The sequence below is a fragment of the Saccostrea echinata genome, unplaced genomic scaffold (assembly GCF_033153115.1).
Source record: "Saccostrea echinata isolate AGI-Se365-2 ecotype Australia unplaced genomic scaffold, CSIRO_AGI_Sech_v1 ptg000001l, whole genome shotgun sequence".
Lineage (NCBI taxonomy): Eukaryota > Metazoa > Mollusca > Bivalvia > Ostreida > Ostreidae > Saccostrea > Saccostrea echinata.
Genome location: NW_026889750.1, coordinates 4,109,206 through 4,126,843, shown reverse-complemented (window position 1 = coordinate 4,126,843; position 17,638 = coordinate 4,109,206). Strand labels below are relative to the sequence as shown.

At 30.7% G+C, this 17,638-nt stretch overlaps 2 protein-coding genes across 2 annotated transcripts in view; both read left to right on the top strand.

The window, feature by feature from the left end:
- LOC133183620 (thioredoxin-like protein 4A) overlaps positions 1-17,638 on the top strand; it is a 137,697-nt gene that overhangs the window by 37,658 nt on the left and 82,401 nt on the right. The window lies entirely within an intron of this gene.
- LOC133180491 (myeloid differentiation primary response protein MyD88-like) lies at positions 14,533-16,576 on the top strand. Its single transcript, XM_061315028.1, has 6 exons — positions 14,533-14,844; positions 14,961-15,147; positions 15,272-15,363; positions 15,466-15,747; positions 15,863-15,971; positions 16,210-16,576. The coding sequence occupies exons 2-4, from the start codon at positions 14,963-14,965 to the stop codon at positions 15,744-15,746; spliced, it is 558 nt and encodes a 185-aa protein (XP_061171012.1). The 5' UTR covers positions 14,533-14,844; positions 14,961-14,962; the 3' UTR covers position 15,747; positions 15,863-15,971; positions 16,210-16,576.

Below are 17,638 nucleotides of genomic sequence, written 5' to 3'. Positions count from 1 at the left end.
TTTAAAAAGCAAAATGAAGTTGACATTAATTAGAGTAATATAGTTTCTGAATGAATAAGATTCACGTGTTATTATCTAACAAGCCTTTCATCAGTCTATAATGAATGATTAATGTTAGAAATCCTTAGATTAATCACTGCTAACTGTACAATTTGATATTTGTTGTCAAACATAATATTTGCTAGCACGTCTTACTTTTTATTGGGGAGGTCGTTTATTTTCTTAGAGTACTATAACCCCGCCCCCCCCAAAAAAACCGTATCCCTAGGATCTCTGTTATCTTTAAAACTTGGATACCTGTATGATTTGTAAATCACATCTATAGTATGATTCAAAATGGCTCTACGCTTTTACAGAATATGTAAATACATGTATAAACAAGATGCGTTTGTGAAACACTGATGCTTATGCGAATGTTAAAGTTTCTCAAATGCAATTCAGACTCCAAGGTCAAGAGATCAAAAATGTTGTTTCCCAAAGAAAGGACTTGTGTCAATGGATATACCTGGTATATATAAAAGCCCAAGCATCAGCTATTCAAAAGTTATGGTCAAGGTTAATGCTTTTCTAAAATTTGATCAAACTACAAGGTCAAGGTCAAAGGGTCAAAATTAATGGTATGAAGGGGAAGACCTTGTCATAAGAAACACACTTGCAAAATATAAAAGCAGCTAGTACTAACTGTTCAAAAGTTATGGCCAAAGTTAAAGTTTTTCAAATGTAGGTCAAACTCAAAGGTCAAGATCAAAATTGTTGGTATTCAAAGGAAGGTCTTGTCACAAGGAATATACCTGTAATATTTGAAAGTACTAGTACTAACAAAGTTAAAGTTTTTTAAGTGGTTCAAACTCTTAGGTCAAGGTCAAATGGTCAAAAGTATTGGGTATTGTTGGTACCGACAGGAATGTCTTGTCACAGGGAATACACATGTGAAATATGAAAGCCATAGCTCCAACCAATCAAAAGTCATGGTCAAGGTTAAATTTTTGTGGACAAACAGACAGAACGACGGACGGACAGGGTAAAAATTATATACCCCCGAATCTCCTATAATGGGGGCATAAAAAAGATGACTTTTTATCAAAATGCAATATAAATTGACGGTTATATTTGTAACTGACCGTTTGTCTTTCTTTCTATAGTGTCAGCCATCTCTATTTTTTCAGTAACAATTACTATAACTAAAATGTAATGATGTCAGTAAGACAACAGGTGTTTTCCAACGTAAATGAACTTGCTACAATTTTACCAAGTCATTGGATCTCATAACTTGTAACATAATGTTCTTCATCTTTCATGAAATTTATTTTTAACATTTCAATACCTATGTACAGAAAATTTATCAACTGAGCTTTAAATGAATAAATTATATGTGAATTGACAAGTTGCTAATCCCTGAAGTAATATTTTATATTTGCAACAGTAAAAGACTTGCAGGGTTCCAGATTTTCAAATTGTTAAATATAAGGTTTACATCAACGTCACAGTCTTTCCTACAAAACAGGGAAACGCTACCAAGCTCTACCAATCATACTCCACGTACAGTAATGAAATAAATATGCTCCATTTAATGAAGATTTTGAAATATTTTCTATCATCCTACATTTCAAACAGTTATTTGTGTTCAATAATTCAATCTTGAAAATAAAGATTTAACGACAGTCACTAATTTCCGTCATGGTTTCCCTTGTTATGTCGTTGTTTGATTTACTGGATTTCTCTCAACGATAAAGGGTCTTCCTCCACACCTCCGGTGCAAAACGTGCATGAAATCTTTAAATATGCTGTGAAGAAAATTGTGTCGTAGTTTAACCTATTTCTGTAGAAATGCATTCATTTTATTTTTTTAATTCAATTTAATTTAATTTATTTATCTATTATTAGATGTTGTTCATATATCTTTTTTTTAAAAATAATTTTCTTTCTTTCTTTATTCTTTTTGGTAGTTTTGACTGAGTTTAGGCTTAGGAATACGAGGATTTGTAATAAAAAAAAAGATACATCCATAAATATTGATTTCTTCTTATATGACAAAAAAAAAAAAGAAATTAGCGAAATTTCAACAAATGCACTATGATTCAATCTACAAATAAATATCAAGTAGAATGTAATGTAAACAACGTAAATTAGTTTTAGATATTCAACACCAATTCTACAAGTTATTGAAATTGGCAAGTCAAAAGATCATGTGTTTAAATTTAAAGTGCATAAATGTAAAACTGAGTTTAATTTCTGACGACATGCTGAGAAAACACACAGCGACGATACGCCAATTGTATATGTATATGACTCTTTAAAAAAAGATATCAAGAGATAAAGATATCCATTTGGTATTTTTACTTCCAATAAGTCGATAAAACTGTGAAACAAGATATTACGTACCAATATATAAATTTAATAATGACTGAAAATGTCCATAGCAATACTTCTCCTAAATTAATGTTTATTCACACAAAGAAAAAGACTTATGTGACTTTTCTTGAGAGAATCAACCTGTATTGTTGAATTATTAAATTGTCCCAACTTTCATGCATACTCACTAAACATACCATAACGACAAGAAGACGATGGTTAATATTTTAAGGAAAGACACAGCCTGGAATATTTGGTGAAATATTTTTCAGAGTTTCTGAATTCGCTTTTTCTCAAATGTTTTAACACAAAAACTATTTAAAACAGTTTCTACTTAGGAAATCAGGTTAAAGTATTTTTTTTATATATCATCTTTAACAATTTAATTGCGTTAAAACTACAATCATGTTAATATATATATCATATTATAAGCTAAAATCTAATCCTTATATTACTATGGAATCATTTTAATTCTTCGGGGTCAATGTTCGTGGGCAAGCAAAATTTGACTTGTTCGTGGGGACGCAATTTAGTGGGTCACTCGTTTATACGTTAGATTCATTGAATCAATGTGTTTACAAAAAAAAGTTCTAGGGGATGTTAATTCGTGGGTAAGGGTAACCCACGAGATTCATGAACACTGGTCCCCAAAGAACAACGATGATTCCACAGTAAAACTCAAGTAAAAAAACAAGTCCACCAAAAAAAAAGGATAAGATTTGCTAAACGTAGATGAAATATTGATTCACATTTTTAATATAATCTCATTAACCATATTTTTTTTTTCATTTCTTTGTACAAATATATTTGTTCTGTCTCATGATATTCAAAATTCAAGGCAATTTTAATGGTGAATGAAATATGAAGGAAACGAACAAAAATCATGCTCAAAAGTCAATTGAAGACATACAAATTGGGAGCAGAGCAAACAGGGACATCTAAAAAGAGAGTTCAGATGCCATAGAGGAGTAAGCATCCTTGTCCATAGTTCACACCTGTCGTGTACCCCTTGTCATGATCGGGTAAACAGAAATATCCGTAGACAATTCAATTGTCAAATTCAAAGTGAAAAAATGGCCTAACAATTTGTATGAAAAACGTCATGCAACATTCAACATAACGATAGATTGTCTTTGCTAATAATGTCATGGTATTGACCATAAAATTTGCTAAATGTTGACGATAAATGAGACTGTTGATATCCTTGTATCATCAACTTGTCAATAGCTTGATTCGTTTTAGACATTGTTCATACGTAGGACATGCTCCTGCTCATCGTCGAATCAACTGGAAGTTATAAACTCCATCTGCAGGTGATAATGGTATAATACTACATAAATAAGGGTAGTTGACTATAGGAAAGTTAAGGTCATAACGTTTATCATTAAGTTAAGTTGTTAGTTTGCCATTAATGTCTTTCTTTGGTAAAATATCCAAATACGAAACAGATATGTCAGACTCTGTCGCGTCTTTTATTTCATGTTGAAAGGGATATATTATAAACGCATTAATGAAAATGAATATTGTTGACTGATAAAACGTCGTCGGCAAATCTAAATGCCGAATTGAACGCTGCAGCAAGAGACATCGCCATTTCATGTAGAAGTTTTTTTTTAAATAAAATCTGTTTTAAGTGCACCGAATCAAAGCTCACAATTAAATAACGTTTTTGAAAGGAAGATTCTGAAAAAAAGAATAAGACTCTGTGAAATAAAATACAGTCTAGCTTTTTTCCCTATTGGTTAATATACATTTATATTATTTTTCATAGTATATCTAAGTTTAAATATATATGTTAATTATCATGGATTGCATAAGACTTGAAAGAACAAAAAAAAAAAACTCCTAGGGGATTATTTGCAATTTTTGGCAGTCAGCTTTTCAGTCTGTATAAATTTAGCACTTCAGAAGGATCTTACATGTTGAATTTTAATCAAAAAAGTACACTTTGAATTTATTGTGATAAAGAATCACAATAAATTAGAATAAATCTCGGCCATTTGAACTTCGACATAACTTCAGTTTTGTGGTTTAGCCACACCTATACAAAAGGAACTGTTAAGCTTGTTAAACAATGTTTGAACATTTGAGATTTTGTTTTATTATTCAGCGGGAGGATTTCATTGGTTTTGCAGTTGCATAATTTGATATTTCAATGTTTTATCATAAAATATGTTTAACAGAGGCCATGGTATTGTACTTTTTCTCTCCTTCCTTTGAATACAGTTGGATAAAAAGCGAGGAGCTGTCAGACAGAATTGTCATTTTGATGAGAAAAATAAATATTGGTTGTAAATTCTTAACAAATATGGAATACATTTATACATTTTATGTTAATAAGCATAAGAGTACACCGTTCCAATTTTATTCTGATGTGAATGGGTAAAATGTACAGACATATGATATATATTTACATTTCTTACAAGTGCACCGATAGGAATAACTTGATAAAAGTTTCCTTTAATCCCTTTTCTTTTCCAGAAATTGAGGTGTTACTTTCCGTCTTGTCATTGGAATAAATTTAATTTTTCCAACTAAAATTTGTTTTTATGATATTATATGCATAGTTCTTTCATCAAAAATTAATGTAACATTTTTATTTTTATTTTTTTTATAATTCCACAAATGGTTATAAAAATTAGAACCCTTCTCTCAGAAATGTGCTTTCTAAATAATTTTTGTTTTAAAATGATAAAACAAGTTTTTCAAAAATCCACATATACCATGCTTATGAAGATTTAGTAGGTGTTCACCTTTTAATCTGACCTGGAATTCCATTCATGATACTTCAGGGACAATTATCATATCTTTATGACTTACAATCAATAAATTTTAATGAAACCATTCTAATCTTGCCACGTTAGGGATGGCGTCTTGTCAGCATATCAACAAGACTAGGGGATATATTCTTCTAAACAAGGGATTCATTCAGCAGAAGGAGAGCAATCTTTTTAGTTTCAAATATACATTTTAAACTTTAAAATCAGTGTGGGTGAGGACATAATTTCAGAAATTTTATTTGTAATATTGACTGTTTTATATTAAATTTGTTTATTAATGTACATTGCTGATATCAGAATGAAGATAATATTTGTATATTAACGCAGAAATTAAAAAAAGCCAAAACATTTAAGATGAATTTTGCTTTAATTTGGAGTGATGCTGAATTTAGTTAAAAATGAAGACGGATTTTCTCTCTAAAAATTATTTCCAGTCCTATTGTTTGTTGTTTAACTTCCCTCTCGAGAATTTTTCACTCATATGGAGACGACACTACTTGCCGGTGGAGGGCTTCAAATTTAGACCTATACTCGGCACTTAGGTTCATTGAGCAGTGGGGGTCTTTTTCGTGCCAGCACCTACTGCAACATGGGACCTCGGTTTATACGTCTCATCCGAAGGACCGGTCTCCACGTCCCGCAGTGGGATTTTAATCGGCGATGTAAGATCAGCTCACGTCCCGCAGTGGGATTTGAACCGGTCACCGGTGATGTAAGATCAGCTCCTTCCTCCGCGACTCTAGAGCAAACACTGCGCCACGCCGGTCCAGTTCTATTGTGGACACACGATTAATAATATCACATTCCTGACTTGTAGAAGACATTTCACTTTACTTCCATCTATTCCCTTTGTGTGTCATGAAATTTTTTAACCCTCTTAGATCTTAGATATATTCTGACTTGAATGACATTTCACTTGTATCCACCTATTTCTTTTTCCCTTTTTAATGCAAAGCTCTCTCTCTCTCTCTCTCTCTCTCTCTCTCTCTCTCTCTCTCTCTCTCTCTACCAAAAGCTAAATTTTTCTTCAAAATATCGTATCCAATTTTATTTTTTATATATCCCACATGACAATTTTTTCAAGAAAAAGTACAAGGGTATCAAATGATTGAATTAAGTGAGTAGTTCTAGTCAAGCAACATTTACTTAAATTAATTAAATTGTCCATTATTCAATTTTTCATGTGTATAGTCATTATGTGAATCAGAATTACACAGCTGGGAGGTTAAGCACTTGTACTAAGCATTTTTCTAGACTGCTAAAATGATTTATGTAGTCTTTCAAAAACATTCATTTCAATCCAATGTCTGCAAATCTTCCTCATAAGTCTCCCAAACTTTGATTAATATATCATTGAATTATCCCTTTTTTTTACCATATGTCTCTTTGAAGCGAATAAACGGACTCTGTTTGCAAAAGCACTATGTATTCCTCCAAACATTCGATCACGACAACCTACATTGTATCTATATGTACTGGTATTGAATCGAAATTCGAATTGTTACGAAAGCCCGTAATGGTAACGTAGCATAGATTATATAGTGTTCACTTTATGTACCTGAAAGACTTTTTTCTTCTCATAAAAACAAACATCTGTTGCCCGTTTTACAAAAGAACTTACGACTAAGACCAAAAACTTAAGTTGATTGTAAAATTTTTCAAAATTAATGATTCCGTTTAAAATTGCTAGCGTAAAAGTATCTTTCTACATATATTTAATAAGATTAAAAACGTTTTCTTTTTAATGTAAATTAGAAAGTTACCAACAGAATTAAATTTTGGTCTTAGTCGTAAGTTCTTTTGTAAAACTGGCCACTGATTCTTAAAGTAGTACACAATTTACTTTGCAAAAATCGATTTAAGGAGGTTGGATCCTGCCATCAAAAGTAATGTAAATTTTTTTATCAAGTATATTTATAGTATTTATACACATAGCTTAATTAAAAATCAAAACAAAAAATGGGGGCCAATGCGCTTCTTTTGGCGCTACAGGGCATTTAGTTTGACCTTTTTGCACTGTAAACACATCTTACACATAAATTAATTTTTCCTCCAATATTTTTTATTCAAATAAATTATGGGAACAAACACAGTCTTATTTCATCTTGAATAAACACAATAAAATTTGTGACAATGAAAAAAATTTCGAATTACTCCGCATGTATAATTATTTGACCTTTTTGAACTCAAAAAATTTCATTTTGCTGGAATTAAAAATTTAAGAAGCAAAAAATAATTTGAAAGTAATGACATTTTACTGAATTTAAGAAGAATGGTTAAAAGTATGTTATATATTCAGAAAATAAAATTAAAAGTGGGGGTCTGTGATGTTAATTTTTAGATATTACTAAAATAGTGCTAATTTTAAGCTTTTTCTTGTATTTTCACAATATATTTGCTATATTTATCAAATATGGTGATAAAATTCATGACAGTTAATTCAATATATAATTTAGAACCAGTATAAAGCAGTTCACTGCACAAAATAACTCTGTGTGCAGAATGCTTGTAAAAATAGGAATCCAAACTTAACATACTTTAAATACTTCGGAAGAGAAAAAAATTATCATATTCTTCTAAAAACCCTTCTGCCACAAAATATAGTTCCTCACTTAATGCTTTTGGTATGGAATTTAATCATGGAGTTTTAACTTAATATAGTTTACTTGGCATTGTAGAATCCAAATTTATTGTAAGAATTAAAACATTATGCATAATTTTTAAAATATATGTTAAGATAAAAATCTGCTCAAAAGCTCAGGAGCGAACCTCGTTAATTCCTAATCAAGCCAAGAGTCAAATGCAAAAAAAAAAATATTTATATTCTTTGCATTTGTTTCAGAATGCATAGAGAGTATATATTTTATTCACAGTTTAGGAACTCATTGATTGCAATGGTGATTTATAATTTTTCTCATCCTTTTATCTAATTCATCTCTGTAGAAGCTTTGACAGAAAATTCAACATTTCCTAAACGAAATATATTCATAAAAACTGTACTTTGTTGGAAAAAAATAAGAATTTTCTAACTCAAGGAAATTACGAAAATGCAAAACTTGGCATCAGACGTTATTCTTTGAAACGCTGTAGATGACTGCCACTGTCTGTATTTATGATCTGTCTTTTCTTACTTGAAAAAAGCAAATGTCTTTTTTTTCATAAGCTTGCTGCCTTGAATATATTTATGCTAATTTTTCAATCAAAATCCTTTTCAATTTATACATTTGACCTATGTCTTGTTTTGGAATATTTTCTTTGAGAACATAGTTTTGATATATAGATATATATAGTATAAAGAATTTTTTCTTATTGATCACATTTCAGAACTGATTAATGCTCAGGTAAAATTCTTGAGTAATTATTGAACAAGGGACATGACCTCAATTGTCAAAGCCACATTTTTTTCGCACGTGCTCTTATGTAATAGGGCATCATATTTATTCTAAAGTATATTCATTGTAATTAATTTCGTTTTTTCCAAATAAAAGATTTTAATCATTTATTCATTTATTAATAAATAAATAAATGATAAATAAAAATTGTTTGTTATATTCATCTTGAAGTATTTTGTGTATCTTTCTCTAGACTTCCTAGAATTGTGAGTGTGCTCTGTGTCTCTGAATGGATATCAGCTCAATTTAATAACAAATTTAACATTTTCATTGAAGGTTTCATTAATTTCTCTCAAAATCATATCTTAATTATAAAAGTTTATATAATTAGTTGTCGTCATTGTTGTCAAAAATTAAAGCTAATTTACGTGATTTGTGCTTTAGAAAACGTTTTTGATGGAACAAGTTTAGGGAAATTATCAGAAAATCAAAAAGTGTCAAAGAAATAAGATGTATTTTATTTGTAGCACGTTAATTTCCGATTTATTTGAGCTAAATTTAAATACCTTGCATAAAATACATTAATTTATTAATTTATTTATTTATTTATTTATTTATTTTTTTTTTTTTTTTTTACAAATTACTTAATTTCTTAAACATTCCCCAATTTGAATAACATTATCAGCTTTCTTATCATTGACATATCGCCTGAAGCAGCCTTTAGTCTAATTTGCTGTTTGTCTTTTCTTTTCTCTCTTTCTCTCTCTCTTAATAATGTTTCTTTCAGAAGTATATTCCCCAATCTCATATTCGGAGAACGTCTGAGCACAGACAATAAAAAATATTGATCTATTTGCTTTGATAAAATTTGAGGAAAAAAATTCTGCCGTATTATTTACAAATAAATGCACTTCAACACCGACCTCATATAATTGTTTTGAGACAATTTGTTTGTTGTGTAAGAAAAACTGTTTGATGATTTCAATAATCGCTCATTTAAATGAGAGTTACAATTTTTATATATTTAAGTGACCTTTTTTCTTGAATATGAAGATTGTTATGAACGATACGATCAGAATAATTAATGTACGTTTTACGTCTGCCATCGACAGGGTTCTTGACACATTGAGGAAGTAACACTATAAATCAAAATGGAATGAAGTTTGTTTTTCGACAAAGTTACTTAGGAAACTTTCCGACGACTGATTACTTTTCTTTTAAAAATCTGTTCTGTATCTCTGTAATGACAAAAAATACTGGTTCACATGTAAGTAAAACGTAGAATTTTAATCGTACATATTGCAATACAAATCCATTCGATCAGTGAGAAAACAAGAATTGATGACGAAATTTATTGCTTTACACGAAATTAGAGTAGTTTCTGTTGTAGAATGTCGCAGGAAATATTTCAACTTTTGGAGTGTTTTTATTGACTATTAAAAGATTGTTTTCAATAACATATTTTGCAAAATTCTGTGAGTCGGATAACTTTGTCCGTGGTTTTTTTTTTACCACATACGTCGAGAATTATAAAAAGTTAAGTGTTATATTCAACATGTCACAATCTATTCGTGCCCAAACTAATCAAAGACAATGAAAGTTAGATCATCACACATACTGGCAAAAGAGTTCAGGATTCCATGAAAAGTGAAGATAACAAAAAGTAATCATGCTTAAAAGTCCAGTTTAACAATGCAAATAAACTTCAGAGCTGGGATCAGGTGTTGTTGAGGAGTAAGCGGCTCTGTTGACCGGTCACATCTGCCCTAAGCTTTTTGACTTGGTCAGATAATTGAGATAATCCTTAGACAATTAAGTATGAAAAAAGGCAAAACTAATGTACTAAATACATTAGTCAACAACTGTCGACCTATCAACAGCTGTATTTGCAGAGAAGGCCATTGTATCGACCATAGAATTTGAAAATATTGACATTAAACGAGATCGTTGATACCGTTGTATTATCAACTTATTTGTCAGTAGCCTGTCTCGGTTAAGAAATTGTTCATACGCAGAACATGCTTCTACGACATATAGAAACAACTGGGAGACATAGCACATATGCAGGTGATGAGATAAATATAAGAAAAAGTTGAAATCATCAAGTGTATCATAAAGTTTAGTTGTTAGTTCAATGACTTCCTTTTGTAAACCATTCATATGCAGTGTATAAAACACGTGTGTCAGACTTTGTTTTTCTTTTTAATTTCGAGTTAGTGGGATATATTGAATAAATGTATGAATGAAAATGATTATTGTTAATAGATAATACAGTAATAGAAAAAAGGTTACAAAACATGACTACGAATGCAGAGATCTCTAAATTAAAGTCGGTAAATTAAATTGTACAATCAAGCTTAATAAATGTAACAGATTTCTACAAAAGGATTTAATAAATAAATCGTAATGAATCAAAATTCAATCCAATATAACCAATTGAAAAAAAATCTTTTGAAAATGTTTCTCACTCATTCATGATAGAGCATTAGAAGATTTTCCACCCCTTAAATGAAGAATGACCACAAAAATCATTCCAAATGTTACCATGATTTGAACAACCAGCTTTTATACGCACAAAAACATCATCTCCAGAGTGGATTTCCGCCACCGTTACTCCAGTCACATGACCATCATGTGAATTAGCAAGCATATACAGGGTATCATAAATATCATTGTTTACTACTAGCTCCGTAGAATGATAGGCGCCATTTCTTACTCTTATTGTCCATGAAAAAACATAGTGTCCAGATTCAGGAGCAATGAATACCCCAGTAGCCGAATGATATCCATTTCCTGTATTTGTCTTGACGATATCAAATTTCAGTATTTGATTGGCTCCTGGATTTTCTAATGTTTTTGACATGTATGCATGGAAAGCAATCGACGAAGGTGCGAATGTTGATAAAGGAGGAACAAGAAGGCGCTCTAAAAACGGAAATAAAGAAGCAATCAAATTTCTGCTGACATGGTGAATTTAACAATGGTAAAATGTTTTACAATGTATAGGGCGAAATTACCTTTTCGTGATTTAACATTTTGTCCTTTTCTCTGGCTGATTTCAGTGCTGTTTTCATCGCTTTGTAAAGTTAAACTGGATTCGATAGGATTGCATTCGATTTCTAATTTCGTCAAACGCCTTGTTAATTTCTGGAAGAGTATTTTACTGTGTTGTCTTTCGCCAAGAAGTAAATTGACTCTTCTTTCCGAAGCTGCTAGTCTCTTCTCTAAAAATCCCAGACGAGAGGCTTGGGTTTTCAAAGTTTGGCTCATTTCGTACACGAGCTCTTTCAGAACCACTTCGTCTGGTACATACTTGGATGGACGAGTTTCTCCAGTGTTTGATGCTGTCGTCAGTGTAATCCACGTAACAAATTCAAAAACAAGAACATACCAGAGGACAGACATTGTATAGAATGTATGCCTTATCTATTTTCTTATCTATCTGTTATAAGTGTGTCATAGGAATATACCATTCTCTTTTTCTTGTATGCCTCATTCAAGATACAAGTACACAATGTAAAAAGGACTCACAAGGTAGGAAATGTACATGTATTCGCACGTGTTGCTAAAAACACCGGTTGCAGTTTGAGTTTACATTTCCTGAGTGCCTAATGAAGATGCATGCTACTTCTGCATATTTCAGAATATTGCAGAATTCTTATCTATGAACAGGTAAATGTACTGATGATTTAAATTGCGGTTTAATTCAATGTAAAATAACAGATACCAGAGAATCTAATAAGTTTGCTTTTATCTTTTTCTTTTGAAATAATAGACAGAGGCCTATACTGAACAATAGATATATATTGAAAGATAGAAATATACGAAACAATTAAATATGTTATAGGTTTGCAAAATTACAGGAAAGATTATCTGTTTTGTCATTAACCTTTTCAGATCATCCCGATGTTGTTTATCAGCGTTTCTGGTTTTCGAAATATTCTCAAATAAAACTGTTTACGGTAATAAAAATTTATAACATGGACTTCATTGACCAAAAAAATAAGTTTCTTATAAATGCCAAAATTAAATAAGTTTTTTTTCAAATATCTGAAAAACAATTTAAAACTCAGAAAATTTTAAAATGATCGAATTTGTCTAAAATCAATTAAATATTTACATGTACATATATTACTATAAATACTTTTTAAAATCAAACTTTCAAAGAAAATTATTGCATTTTACTTTTCCAAAATAAGTTAATGCTGAGTAAATGCTAGATTAGTTACTTTTCAATGGATATAAAAAATGAGAATATAAGATTAATTATTTTGCCAATGCATGAAAAAGAAAACAATTGGCATGCAACCTTATTCTTGAATTTAGGGACACGAATTGGAACACTTTTCTACCCAATCAGCGTAAAGCATTGTTAGTGTCAAATCAAAGTCAGTGCAAATATTGTGTACATACTAAAATTTCGTTCGTTCTAGAATGACGCACCTTCGAATTAATTTTATTTTGGCACTTTTAGTCTTCCCTTATATAAGAAGGTGGCACATTTTGATTGACAAATGCAACATATTTACATAAAGCGTTTTCAACCTTAGCGTCGTGACGCACATTCCCTTTAAATTAAGGCTATTTTGATTATTTTGTTGCATATATAGCAAAAATATTGTATTCTAAAGAGAATATCTGCACGAAAAGTGTACAGGTAAAGAATTTAGTATTTCAAAAAGAAAGATCAGACCATGTTCCATATTCAAGTAAATCAGCTATACTACTAACCTACCTGTAATTTCTGTACCATTAGAATTCACCAGATAATTAGAAACATAACCACAGCTGACAAATGACTTTTCTGAACCAAGGTATTCTATATCTGTGGCCTTGGAATCAAATGACAGTAATATGTTGAAAGGTTGGTATTGTCTAGAAACTACTGACATTTGATTGGAAAAACCATTGTTTTCAACGACATTATATTCTATGTCATTTATTGAACTTGCCTAATGTTGAATCGTGAAAGGGGATGCATCATTTTTCTCCCCATTCTCAGCTTATGTCATTCGATATCATACCCTACGTGAAGACGATTATAAAATTTTAAATGAAGAATAGGAGGAAATGGGGAAATCGATGGAAATTCTGTACTATATTTCATCTCCCCACAACTCACTCTTTCACATCCGTAAGACTGGCGCATTTACATTTTTTTCACATTCAATTTGCATAGTTTTATATTTGTACATCCTTCCTCTATCGTTTTCAGATTGCATGTTAACTTCCTTGCAACTATATAGATTACAATGTAACGATTTTATAACAATGATTTTTGTGTCATTAAATTTCTTATGTGTCGGAAGTTATTTTTTAAATTATTTGTATTGATCGGATCTTTCCGGATTATTTTCAATAAACCATTAAAATTAACATTCTTTTCTTAAAATCCAGTTGTACATTGTTAATCGTCATTTTTGAATTTTTAAAGCAATATGAGCTTCATTTTTGAGAATCTAATTTTGCTGTTAAAATGTGCTGTTTTGATAAATTTTCATGTAATTTGAACCTTTTTGATCAATTTGACATAAATAAAGTATTAAATTGTTTGATAAGAAAGATTTCTGTACAATCGAATATCTGGTAATATATCAGGAATCAATTTTGCACGGGACGACAATAATGTAATTCTGCTTCAACCAAAGCTTAAAAGTATTTCTTCCATCGCAAATATGAACAACAGATGTTTACAAACGTCCTTTTTCCCTGTCATTGAAATAGTAAATTATAATTTTGCAACAAAAATTTCCGACATCAAAGTTGCAGCTCATATTGCTATAAATGATTATTGAACAATCTATTCAAATGATTTAAGTGTTAGTTTGTTTGGTATATTTGTGTTAGGGTTACAATTCTGGTGCTGGATGACATTTTTGTTACAATATTAAGATGAGTGAAGAAAAACTGATAATAGATACACGTTATTTGATTGGATAGTTCTTTTACGTGTTTTGCAGAAATCCGTATTTTTTAGTTAAAATCTGATAATGTATTGATCAACCTTTGAAAAACCAGGTCAAACGTCTCCTTTTGACCTTTAGCGATTCAAGCAGCCATTCATACTTGTACAAACATAATTTAATGAATACACATTATATCGTTTTTATATTCATAAGACATATACTTTACGAACGAACAGAAACCACAAAACCACAATATCAATAAAATATTCTAACAAAGCTGTGTTTTATTGGACAGCTATCAACTTTAACATTATTGGTCTGCCTATAGCTACCTTTTCTTTGACGTTCGACCTTACGCAACAGAGTATATATATGGATTAAACACTTAACATCAGTCATAATCATTCAGAGCTTGAAGTGTTCAGTTATATTGGATTTAATAGCCGTGCTATATATTGGAATACGTATTTAAAGGTATGGTGCCTCATAGAAATAGTATTATCTTTTACTTTGTTTTCGTAAAAAATAATTTCCAAGTTTTTGTTAAAAGTAGTGCATTGATTTAATTTTTAAGATTTTTTCTCCTCCAGAAATGGAAACTTTTGAATACGATGCCTTTGTGATATACAATCCACACGGAGAGGACCAGGGGTTTGTCAATCTAATGACTCGCGTTCTCTCTTCGCCTCCCTATAACCTCAGACTCTATGTACCATGGACAGATAATGTTGATGATACCTTTGAAGCTGTGGCTACTGCTGAAAATATAGAGAAAAGGTATTTAACTGGAAATACACTAAACGTACATGTACTATGTTCTATATCACGTGCAAGAGAAAAGAAATATCAATATTTCAACCCAAGTACATATTTCATAAAATGTATTTTATTTTCATCACAGATGCAAGAAAGTGTTGGTGGTTATCTCAACAGCTTCTGTTGAAAGTGATTTATTCCATTTCCAACTGAGAATTGCCCATGCAATGTCGCCAAGTAAGCACATTTTTTTTTTACAACTTCATCAATATATATGGAATTATTGGTATTTTAGAATATGCAGTGAAACATCTTAATTTTTAAAATCACAATCATTAGGTGCCAGAGCGAGGAAAATCATACCTATTCGACTTGATGCCACAGAAGTTCCAGATATGATCAGATTCACCACTCCTTGTGATTATTACAAGAAAGACCTGCGTGTATTTATATGGGATAGAATTTTCGCCTCCTTCAAGGATAATTCAAGTCTGCAGAAACGCCAGCTCACCAAAGCTCTTTCAATTCCCCCAGAAAAAAGAAAATTACCAGACGTGGTGCCCAACTCACCTTTAAGGCGTGTGAAATCTTGGTGGAGGTTGAGAGCCACAGTAGCTTAAGGTAAATGTACATCAATTTTCATTTTTCCTTCATTATTTAGATTTTTGTTTTCTTGTACTTGAAATACGCTGTTGATGATAATGATAATAATTTCTGTGATGTCTTTTTTTCCTAGTATTATCTAGGTCGTATAATAAACGGATTGCTTATACACTCTTTGAAAAATAGTAGTGGAAGTCCCCATTTCGAAATTGTTTGATGAGAGCTTGTCATCCATCTTTCAGGTTTGTAGAAAATTTTTTTTTCCGTTTCTATACATTAATAGCCTATGATTTAAAATATTGTTATGATTTATTCTATAGCTTTAGTAAAAGTGCAGATTTCAACGGTTCTAAAATAAGATATTTGGTGCATAATGGAATTTGTTAAAAACAAAATTGTCAATTTTTCGTAGATGTATCAGGGAAACCAAAGATTTTGTTTACATTTTAAGATTAATTTCATTCAATATTTTGATTACAGGAGCTTTATGGACCTTATGGAGCACATGCTTTGATATCCTCTTTCGCACATGCAAAAGAATTGAATTCTTAACTCTGTAGGAAATCCAAGATTTTAATCCCACGATATCACCGACCTTACTTGTGGTATACAGTGATAATAGATTATAAGTATGTATGTCTTACGGACAATGTTCTTTTAGTACTATTCCATTTGTGAACTGGCTTTTCATGGACTGCTATTGCAAGAAATCAACGTAGAGGAGCCAAAGCTTTTGGTGTTTTACTGTGAAATCCATTAATATGACATTATTATTATTTTTTTTTTACTTTTCAAAATTGAAACATTTGTTGAAAATATTGCCAAGTTAATAAAGATACTTTATATATTTTTCTTTTATCTATAGAATCACTATATCCTTAAATAAAACATTTACACTATTACTAAAAGATTGACAGAGTCAAATTTCAGAAGGAGAAGTTAATATATGAATGAATGAAATATGCTGTGACTCATGATTACGGATACTAATTATTAATATCTGTAGGCACTTAAAAATGATTTATAGTAGGACGCATGATTCTTAAATGATCATTATTATTCACCTTTCACTTTTTTCCACTTATAAAATTTATTTTATTTGTTTCTCTGCATTCTCTGTTCTTCTTACTATGTTTTCTCGACTTTTCGTTCTTGGTACCGCTGTAATTAATATCTAATCATTGTACACGAATTGAGAAACTGTCAAAAAATTCAGTCATGACACGTTCTTTCGAACATTTCTGTTTTTTTATGTCGACATGATGTGGTTTTTCTACTTCCTTGCTAACAAAACTGAATTTGTAATCATTGACAATTAAGGAGAAAAGTTCATTAGATATAATGCAAATTATACTGTTTAAGAATTCTTTATACGGTATCCCAGTTAAGGAAACATTAAATAACTATTGATTGGGCTAAATTTTGCTTGTTTATATCATAAAATACTTGAAAAATATGAAAGGAACTTCATAATTCTATGATCTTAAACTGAAAGTGTATAAAAAATGAAATATCATAACAAATAACAGAGTGAAAGGAAACGATACCCTTTTTTTCTGATGCAACATATTCTTAACTGCTGCGGTCAGAAAAAAAAAAACCTGTGTGTGGTTATTCTTAATTTTTTAACTTGCAACTTCATACTATTATTATAAAACTGTAACAACAAGCAAGGTTTCGCACAGACTCTTTCATCTCTGAATGATGATTCAAACTGGAATCTTTTTTTCATACAATGCAAAGACTTTCATTGATGCTGCTTCAAAAGAGCACACATGAAGAAATGTAATGGAAAAACTATGCATGAGCATTAATCATGTTCAAAAAAGTGTTCTAGAAGTGAAATTAACAAAACTTAATTCCATACGAATCTCTCTCTCTCTCTCTCTCTCTCTCTCTCTCTCATAAT

Bases quoted from the DNA above. Each gene is read 5' to 3' on its own strand.
- LOC133180491 (XM_061315028.1), top strand. From the start codon at position 14,963: ATGGAAACTTTTGAATACGATGCCTTTGTGATATACAATCCACACGGA. The intron at 15,148-15,271 runs GTATTTAACTGG...TTTTCATCACAG, and splicing joins GCTGAAAATATAGAGAAAAG to ATGCAAGAAAGTGTTGGTGG. The intron at 15,364-15,465 runs GTAAGCACATTT...CACAATCATTAG, and splicing joins TGCCCATGCAATGTCGCCAA to GTGCCAGAGCGAGGAAAATC.